The sequence below is a fragment of the Strongylocentrotus purpuratus genome, unplaced genomic scaffold (genome assembly GCF_000002235.5).
Source record: "Strongylocentrotus purpuratus isolate Spur 01 unplaced genomic scaffold, Spur_5.0 spur5_scaffold_21, whole genome shotgun sequence".
Classification (NCBI taxonomy): Eukaryota; Metazoa; Echinodermata; class Echinoidea; order Camarodonta; family Strongylocentrotidae; genus Strongylocentrotus; species Strongylocentrotus purpuratus.
Window position 1 is genome coordinate 41254027 of NW_022145607.1, and position 10757 is coordinate 41264783.

A 10757-nucleotide genomic window follows, 5' to 3' on the forward strand; every position below is an offset into this window, starting at 1 on the left:
TTTAAGGGGGTACCTGAAAATTGAAGGCACAGCGACAATCCTCCCCCACCGGGAGTGCCGCTTGGCATAATGGGCAAAAGTAAGAGAATAAAACCCGGAAAATCATGTAATGTCAGCAAAATTTGTAAATCACTGGTATCGAATTAGAAATAAACCACGGTTTGAACTTTATTTGGAGAGTCAACTGCCCCCCCCCCCCCCCCCATCAGTACGCCGGTGCCAGTGACCCTTCAATGACTGGACCAGGTTGCGCCAATGACCGAACCCTATCCACTCTAACAAAGAAGAAAATGGTACCCACCTGAAGTAGACTTGACCCACTCTTGTTTGAGTTTGTACCTCGGGTGATAGAAGGCGAAGTAAACCGGAAGACCCGTCAGGACGACAAGAATGCCAATTGATTTCCTAAGGGGGTCCACGTAGAATGCAAGAACTGCGACGAAGATGTGGCAACACATGTAGAAAATAACTAATACTAGGGGTACCTAAAATGGAAATAAAGGGAAACTGAAATCATTCAAAATAATGTGTAATTTTTCTTTAACGCCGGGGCGAAGCCACCCCCCCCCCCCCCCCCCCCCACGTCCGTCAAGGAAAACTGCTGACTGAAAAAACGTTATATTCCGGGAAATAGTAATTCCGTTACTAATTTCCGAAATATTATACTCTAAATTAGGGAGGGGGGGGGTCTTTTTGTAAAGTAGAGTACAAGGAAGGGGCACCTGCCGCGCCCAAACCAATGCCACTCGGTGGGCTTATGGGAGTCGACCTAAATGGAAGGGGCGCATACAAATGTTAATAATTATATATCCCATAAAGAGGAGAAACAAATTTGGAAGTAGTTTCCCTACTTCATCGCGGGTTCCGTCATTGGTACAACAAATCTGAAATAATTCCTTTTCGTCAGGGTCGTGACTTCTCGCTTTGCTCACCTTGACCAATCTCTCCCGATCCGGGTACTTCCATCGGTAATAGGGCACTATGGCAATCGTCATCGTGTCAAAGATGTTTTCAACGAAGCCCACGTAAGCCATGATAGTGAAAATATCGTCTTCGACCAGGTAGATGAGCCCGATGAGGGTGATGAAGGTCGCAGCGATAGGGGTGTAGTAGTTGACGTTGAGCATGGCCACGATCTCCGGTAGCACGCCCTCTCGAGCCAAGGCGAAGAGTTGCCTGAGGAGGGCAAAGACAGTTTTGATAAGATGAGATCACTGCATAAGTTATGAATATGTTTCATATCTAGGGCAACATAAATAATCTCAAAGGTTTAACTTTACTTATGATTGAACAGTTAAGAGTACCGACACTGTTGGTATCAATCATGTCAATGATCTCAGTGACATCGTATTAAACGATGTATGAACTTCAAGCCCCACTGCACTACTTATAGCTACTTGCGCCCTCAATGCCTTATCGCTGAATATTGGTCCTCCATGATCCCTTTTTCTTATGTTAATTGAAAGATAACCACCTGTCAGTGACCATGCAGAGAGGTCTAATCCCTCCTGGCCAGACTGGTGCAGAGGGGCTTTGAAGCCTATGAACACGACTGGTTTTTAATATACTTTAGGACGGGAGACTACAAAATGTGGGGCATAATAATAGTTTAATAACGGTAGATCGCAAGAAAAACGATACGTAATTTGTTCTCAAGAAATCAAATTGAAGAGGAATTCTACATGTTTGGATTATCATTACAGCGGCTGATCAAGGGTTTCCCAAAGGGGGGCTGGGGGTGCGGAAAGCATGTTGCGATCGCGTAAAGGCGAGCCCTTCGGGGTGGAGTCCGTCCCAGGCGCTCTCGAGTTTTAGAAACTCCTGCTTCAAGGCAGGCGCGTACGCAGGGGGGGGGGGTTTGGGGGGTTAAACCCCCCCCCTTTGAAAAAATTTTGTGTGTAAACCCCCTAAAAAAAACCTAAAACCCCCCCCCTTTTTAATTTTTTTTTTTTTTTTTTTTTTTTTTTTTTTTTAATTATTAAAAAAAAAAAAAAAAAAAAATTATTCTCATGGCCGACCTAAAAAAGGTGACCTTACCCCCCCCCCAACGGAGCAAAATGTCAAATTTCCAAATTTCGAGACCAAAAAAAAAAAAAAAAGTGTCCTCTTACCCCCCCCCCCCCCGCTTATTCAGCGGTCGGCTGAGTCGTTGCGATTTTTTTGGGACCAAAAAAAAAAAATTGTGTCCTCTTACCCCCCCCCCCCCCCCCCCCCCCCCCCCCCCCGCTTATTCAGCGGCTGGCTGAGTCGTTGCGAAATTTTCGGACCGATTTATAAATGTTAAAACCCCCCCCTTGAAAAAATCCTGCGTACGCGCCTGCTTCAAGGTAACCGTTTTGAGCGATAGAAACACACAAACATTCTCTTTCACTATTCTACTTTCATCCGTATGGCAAGCCGTTTTAACATTTATTCCCATTTCTTGATATCAAGAATTACCAATGCTTTACAACAAAACAAATCATTTCTTGATAACAAGAATTCATTTCTTGATGTCAAGAAATCAATTCTGATTTATAACGCAAGAGTTGTGCAATACTTTGCGTTCGATTTTTTTTTTCTTCATTTTTCCCTCTCTCCCCTTTTCCTCTCTTTTTCTATTTTGCCTTCCGTTCTCTTTTTCTACTCCTTTTTCCTCCGTTGCTCTCACTTCCCTATTTTTAACGCTGCCAAAAGGGGGGGGGGGGCGATTCGGGCCCCATCTGGATCCGCCACTGCATCGTAATGTTCGAACATTCAAAAATGTGATGCACAATTTGGCTTTCGAAATGGCACTGATATTATTTTTGAACGTCGTTGTGAGATCCAGTGAGGTTTGGAAAATATGATATCCTCTGGATATAATGATTCAAATGATTTTATTTCTCATGCAAAACATAATACAAGAATAATTATATCACAACAAATATGCAATGAAACGATGAATATAATGGAAATAGCACGAGAAAAGATAATGGCAAAGAGGAGAAAGCAGGCTTTACCTCCCACGTTTGTAGATGCCAGAGTTGAGAGCACCCATGGCCGACATAGAAACGAAGAACCAAATAAGCCAAGACCAGCTACCCAACGCTTTAACGCTGTAGTCCTGCAATGGCAAATAAAAAAAAATTCTCCATCAATCTTGTTTAAAAAGAGAGAGTGAACACCACATGATAATAAGACAAAGACAATGGAATTGTTAAACGGTTGCTGTCTGAGATTGGCTCATGTATATCTAAGGAAATTGATAAATCAAAGCAAATATTCAGTACTAACTGCACATAATTCAGTTTGAAAGGAAATTCAAAATACTGCCACTAAACGTTCATAACTTCATCCGATGCAAGCCAGTCAATAGGGCGCCCTTTCCTCGCAATAACAAAGCGTCTCACAATATACCTCTATGAAAGTGGGCCATGCATAGAATAGAGAAAGAAATCAATTCAAAGGACCTTAAATCTACGATTCCTAGCAAAATAGATTTAAACCAACCAGTGATAAGAAGTATCTTCAGGTGTGCCATTTCAACCCCTTTATGTCTGAAGAAAAGAAAACATTCATACATGAATGCATTCGCTTTAAACTTTTAGCTATTCTGAGTCACTTATCATTTAAAAATATTGTTAGATCATTTGTGTTTGTGTGTGTGTGGGGGGGGGGGGGGGGCGGGAGGAGGGATTCAACCGGGAACATAGGGATGGTATAGGCTATACTTACTGCAGCAATAGCTGAAGAACTAAGCACTTCCTCTGGTGATAGAAGAGTGAAGTAAGCGATGTTGGTCAGCACATAGATGATGATGATGGTTGCCATAGAGATGACTAAACTTAGAGGAATGTTTCTGTAAGAAAATAAGATAATAAGAGTGGATATGTCGTTATATAGTGGTTCATTCACTTGAATCTCAATCCAAGGGCCGAGGGTTCGAATCCCAGCCCGGCACTAACGTCCTTTGGCAAGACATGAGTCCGCATTTGCCAATCTCCACCCAGGTGTAAATATGTACCAGGCATTGCTGGGCAAATAATAATTGCAAGGCCCTCAGGAAGAACAGCATCAATGCTGATGAGTATTAAATAAAGATATTATTATTATTATTATTATTATTATTATCATCATTAATTTCATCAGCATTAGCTATGTTGTTATTATCTTCATCATTATTATCAATATTATTATCAATATCATACTCATGATATTTGGATGGATAAGATAGTCTCATTAAACATGGTGTCCTAATTACCTAGGGCCTTTCAGTTACACATAGCGGGGCTTCCAATGATAAGGTGCGCTGTCACTCAATTAATATCCTCCTACAGGGAGTCGATTTACTGCACCTGGGTGGAGAGTGGCATCTGCAGATTTATATCTTGCCAAAGGACAATAGTATTGTGGCAGTGATATCAAAACGATCATGGGGAGGGTGTGGGGTAATAATACATGCTATGTAATTATTTACTGTAATTAGAAGTGCCATTTACATTTATTTATCTTTTTTAAATAAATGTACTTGAAGAAAATGCTCATGATGTTAAAATTATCATCTCACCGTTGAGGTTGTTTTATTTCTTCTGTCAAAGCGGACACGGTATCCCTGAAAAAGATCATTGAATAAATAACAACAACAGCAACAAATTGATTTAATATACATGTAGTTCATGTATCTAGACCAAAATGTTGGATTGTATTTTGTTCATTAAACGTGTTAAACATCATTCTGTTCAGATACATATACACCATAACTCATAATACTATTGAACACGCGATAAGGTATATATCAGAAAATGTACATACATATAACTGAGAAAAAATATATAACACTCCTGAAACACCCTTTTTTTTCTCGTGAAAAAAGACTGTAAAAGTCAAACGCGAAATATGAAAATAAACTTAACTGATTTTATTGTCACCGCACCGCTGTAAGAACATTACAAGCATTGGCAGTGCATGGCTCCAGTGTCCTTTTTGCAGTGAAACGATATTTTGGTATGATAATAATAATGATAATTTATTCATACAGCGCATTTTTCATATACATGTTCAAATGCGCTTTACAACAGAAGAGGTGAGTTTTGAGATTTTTTTAAAAAAGGTATTGGGAGATTGCTAGTTGCAAAGAATATGGGTAGGTTATTCCACAGTTTGGGAGCAGCAGTTGTAAATGCTCTGTCACTAATAAAGTGTGGGTAGCATCTTAGGAGATGCATGGTTCAGTGTGACGCCTTGAGAGGAGCGAAGGGAGTAGCGGGATGGTTGCGTATAATACTAATATTTCAAATCTTACCAACCCCCGTAGGCCCACGTCCCTGAATAGAAGGCTATAGGTAGGAGCTTTATACTCGGGTTACCAGTACTGAATGCGTTTGCCAAGTAAGTCGTATGACCTGTAAATACACAAACATAATAAGATATATAGTTTATACCTCTGTTTTACATTACAAGACAAAATATTATTTAGTTTCGATTGCTTTTTGTTGCACCTTATGTGTTGCCTCCCCCCTTATGAAAACGTTTGCTTGGATTTGCCTCATTTACATTAGCCACTCACCCCGAAGCCGCCTGACCAAAAGACTTGCGAGAGTGGGCGAAGTGTAATTGAAACTTGCTATTTTGCTCATCTCCAACGTAAAAAGAGACGTTTTTTCGGACAAAAGTACAGAGAAAGTGCATATGTTTTTTTATATTATACTTTTTGAAAGGTTACCAAAGTGACTCCCGGGCACCCCAATGCTGGAAAGAAACGCACTTTTTTGAAAACTTTACTTATTCATGCAAAAAAGGTTATTTGTTGTGCACGCAAGTCAGATTGAGCGGATGATACAACGTTTCCATATGCATCCCCATAATTTTGAAATAACTAATATTAGGGCAGTGAAGTGGCTTATTTGTTAATGTCGCCTTGGTGTTTCTAGGGGGGCAGGGGGCACGTGAACCGGGCGGCACTTGAAGGGGCGCACATAATGCAAAAGAGAGGATGAGGAAAGAGAAAGAAAGAGAAATTATAGTCCTCAAGGATTGATTGCCCCAATACAGAGAGTAAATTGTATTAGAAATAGAGTACTGAAGGTTCAAGATGTTAAAAAAACGCAGTCGTTTTGCTCCTTCGTATGTGTTGCTTCAGGATATCGTAATTTTGCACCCCAATATGAATTATAGCGTATAATAACTAAGTTAATTGACTTTATATATCTCTCTTTAGAAATCTAGCTATGCCTCTCAAAGCAGTCAAGATATCTATATTCGGGACTTTTAGATATGCACGACGAGAACGTGGACTGCTGCATGTGAAATCCGTTTAAGGCAATGTGACGTCCTTTTGAAGACTGTCAATACTACTGGGCCAGAAGGGATTAGACCATACAGCGAGGTCACTGACAGGTGGCTATCTCATTAACTCAGCTCTCAACTAACATAAGAAAAAGAGGATCATGGGGACCAACAGGCACCGATTGGTAAAGATTTCTATATAGAGGGAGCAAGTAGCTACAAGTAGGACAGTGGGCTTCAAGGCACTGCCGGGCACTGCCAGTCCCTCCAGAGAATGCGTTACTTTTGCGTTTTAGTTGAAGAAGTGAATAGAAAACTACTTTGTCTGAAATTTGCAACTCAACTGCTCCGTTGCAGTCATAGGCGTACGAGGGGGGGGGGGGGGGGCAGGGGGGGGGGGCTAGGCACTCCTCCGAAGATCTTTAGAGTTACAACTATTCGGGCAGCAATGTATAAGATTATATCATTTTTAGTTCTTAGCTAGTGAATTTTGATGATAAAATCGAATGTTTTAGAAATAGAAATAAAGACATAGAGAGAGAGATAGAGGGGGAGAGGTGTGAGGGCGAGCGAGAGAGAGAGAGAGAGAGAGAGAGAGAGAGAGAGAGAGAGAGACAGAAAGAGAGAGGGAGAGAGAGAGAGAGAGAGGAGGGGGGGGGGGGGGGAGAGGAAGAGTCACGACTTACCATTAGCGATGTTATACATGCCGGTGACGATGATAATTATAAGCCCGATGGTCTTGGTGATCGTAAAGAACCCAGCAAAGCGAGTAGGTCCTTTGACGCTCAGACAGTTTATTGCAATTAGGAAAACTTTCATAAAAGTGGGATAAGATCAAAACTGTGTGTAAAAAATGTTTGTAAAACAATTATATAGACGAATATTTCTGACATAAAATATCTGCTTTATGATTACATTCCCTAATCTCTATTTTTTCCTTTTTATTTCCCCCTCTTTATTGCCCTGCTCGCTATTGTCTCTGTCTATATTTTAAGCATTTTAAGCCTTAAGCATCTTCTATACTTTTCTATTTAAAATTATTTTTCTAGATCTCGATCGACCCTTCTCGGATTTTGTGTGTATGTGGGGGGGGGGGGGGGTTGTCTGTCGGAAGATCAAAAGATGAGAAAATGGCTCCGGTAACCCTCCCTCAAATCCAAAATAATTGTATCTATTTGTTGATCTGTTCATTTATCAATTCACTTATTTATTCACGTTTTTATCTATTGATTGATTTATTCATCTATGTATTTATTTAACTATTCATTTATTGATCATGCATTTATTTGTTTATCGTTTATTCATTTATTCATATTTGATTTGTTACCTCCCCCCAATAAACGAAACCCTGGTCCCGCCCCTGCACCATTATATATAATGACGTCACTCACATACAACACAGATGCCCATGAATCGTACAGCGAGGATTGGAGGCCCCGAGCAGGGGAAGAACGGGGTGAGTAGGTACTCCGGGATGATGACAGCGACGACAGCCGAACCAGAGGTCAGGAAGAAGATGATGATCCAGACCTTTAGGAAGGCGACCGCGGGACCATAGGCATCGTGAATAAAAGTCACTTCCCCTGCAAGGTTAATGTAATAGAAGGTGTATGGGTAAATACGTGAACAGAATCAATAGACTGACTCTTACGGGGAAGGGAGGGGGTGCTATCAGTGGCGTATACCGACAGAGTCATGTGCCCCCTCCCGAATACAAAAATGGGTTAATATATTTATTACACTAGATGAAGTCATCAAATGGATCCTAAGCTTGGACCTCTTTAGTAGCCCCTCCCTGATTGATTTTGTACATCTCAACTCCCCGCGAGCGTATATGCAAGGGGGTAATTTGCCCCTCCAGCGATAGCTCAGTCGGTAGAGCAGTGGTCTCGTAATCCGGTGACCCGGGTTCAAAACCAAGGCGATGCGCTAGTGCCCTTTGGTAAAGGCATTAATCCTCATTACCAGGTCCCTCGGAGAGGACCTAAAGCCGTCGGCCGTCTGGTTGCTTACTTACAATTATTTATCTTAGCAGTCAGGTAAAATAACCACCACCACCACCATCACATATTTCAAAGGTGAAAAAGAAATGCAGCAACTCTTTAATATGACCTAACAGTTCGCAAGTAGGGAAATAATTGAAATGCACGAAAAGTAGCCATAGGCGAATTTCAATGAAAATCCATTTCGCCCCTCCCCCACCCGTATCGCAAACAAAGGGCACAGAAAAGTTTTTTTTACTACAGTTACTTGGATCACATTAAGTTGAGACGGTTTGCTCCCAAGGACAAGGTGTGGATACGCCAGTGCCCCCTCTCTATCCCTTCTCTCTCCCCCTCTTCTATCTTTGTTTGTATACCTGTAGAGAAAAACTGAAACAAATAATTTTAACAACCAGATGAGATACTAGTAATTATATTTCTCATCAGGCTGTCGAGAGCCAGAAGGGCTTTAACTCGAGAAGGGTTGTTGTTTTAGTGGTGGTGGTGTTGTAGTTGTTATGAAAGACTTGACGCTGTTCTGGCTTCTAAATATTTACCTCCAGACTTTTTTATCATGACGGCCAGCTCGGCATAGACGAATCCCCCGCAGGTCTGGATAACACCGCAAACTACCCAGAAGATGAGGGCTAGCCCTACCGACCCACCGGTACCCCGCAGGATCCCCGCAGGCGAGATGAAGATGCCTGTGCCGATAACACTCCCGACCTAAAGGTCAGGGGTCAAATCAAGGTCAAAGGTTAGATGGGTCATGCCTGTTGCACACGAGGCGTTATTTTGCTGACGTAGCACTGCGTCACCGACCAAGGCGATGTTTGATGCCCCATGGTCAGTCTACATGTATATTAATGATTCAGTTCATCGAACAAAATAAAAATCATTTCGAAGGTAAAATACAAAGTACATTAAATTAGTTCACACAAAATATGAAGAATTAAAGGGAACCAATTGCTCATGAGACCAGCAGTGTTGATCGCCAATGAGAACAGCAATGATGGTCTCACGGGCTTCTGAAGTGTTTTCACAGGTTTTGCGAGACCGTTATCCCATGAGACCGGTACCAACGGTCTCTCTGGCCTTTTAAAGTGTAATCACAGGGTTGCGAGACCGATAGGTTCTTAATTTGTAAATTTCTATAATCTCTTTTGTCGCGATTTAGATCACAATATTTGGGTCCATCGATGCCGTTCTCGACAGAAAAAGGCACGCTATGGTTACCTACTGAGGCAGAGCTATAAAAGTTACCTGCCGTCTTTGAAGGGCTTGGGAATGATTGAAATCTCAGCAGTATTCATGCAATGAAAAAAATATATGCTATTCATGGTCTTATTTGCAATAGAAAAAATTGAATTAGATGATTTTCTAGTTTTGGACACACCATACTCTCATGCATCACGACATTGTACACGTGATAGGAGGCCTATATATATTTCGGCGAAAAAGATAAAGTAAGGTAAAGTAAAGGTTTTGGGGGTATTGAATTAGAGATTCAAATTAAAAACAACTGATAGCATGTTAATGTTATGTCGACATCGTACAAAAGGTAAATGTATAATGAAATAATGGAAACAGTGTAATTATAAGGATAAGCCAAACTGCCTTCACGGATTAGTGTCTCCACTAATCGCGCGATCCCCTAAAATACACCCGTTGAGGGTGTGTTATTTCCTCCACTGATTGGGCGCGCGACACGGATGCAGTCCAGGCAGTGGACTAGGTGATAGTCCGTGGGGGTAATCATCCTCATACAAGATGATGTTTATGTGCTGTAGACTTTATGTTAACAGACTGATCACAATAGATGTTGGGGCGTGGGTTCATAAAATTGAATTATTTCTTACCGTATGCCACACACAACCCCATAGACCAAGATGTCTTGGGATGGCGACTTTAGAATCAGTTGATTCGCCAGAGGTCGAACCGCCAGAAGTTGAGTCGCCATCTTTTGGCTGTGGTGGATCGATAGACCTAAAACACCGACAAGAAAATATTACTTTCTGACACTGATTAAGTCTTAAAGGCATTAACATCGACATCTTCCTTATAGTATCATTATCGCCATTATCATAACAAAGAACAATGTCATCGCTGTCGTTGTTGGGTTTTAAAAAGAAGAGAAATGAAGTTTAAGACTTTGTACACAAGGAAGAAATTCTATTTTGTTTTTGTTGGGTTTATTCTTCAATTTATTGTGTAATTGATATCATGACTTTAGGCATTTTTCCTTAAATTTTTTTCCTTAAAAGGAGATTGTAAGTGATCTAGTAAAATATAGTACTAGTAAATTTGCAAGGCGAATAAGAAATGTAAGAAAAGTTAGAAATGAAATTGCATTGTAAAGCCAGGATATATTGAAGTAATGGAATTGACAAACTAAATAATTGTATGGATATCATCACTAAAACATTATGATATTTCGATAGGAACCGCCCATTAATTACGCCTATCTATTCAGTTTTTTATAAGAAAATAAATGCCGAATATGAAGTAAGATTTTCTAATGTAGAAAAC

At 40.8% G+C, this 10757-nt stretch overlaps 1 protein-coding gene across 1 annotated transcript; it reads right to left on the reverse strand.

The window, feature by feature from the left end:
- Positions 1-755: 755 nt before the first annotated feature.
- On the reverse strand, positions 756-10188 carry LOC586929 (cystine/glutamate transporter). The gene is made up of 11 exons (XM_030994401.1): positions 10088-10188; positions 9251-9323; positions 8786-8954; positions 7638-7829; positions 6933-7058; positions 5264-5363; positions 4529-4573; positions 3697-3820; positions 2982-3085; positions 917-1176; positions 756-769 (listed from the first exon to the last, which is right to left on the reverse strand). The coding sequence occupies exons 1-11, from the start codon at positions 10186-10188 to the stop codon at positions 756-758; spliced, it is 1308 nt and encodes a 435-aa protein (XP_030850261.1).
- Positions 10189-10757: the final 569 nt, after the last annotated feature.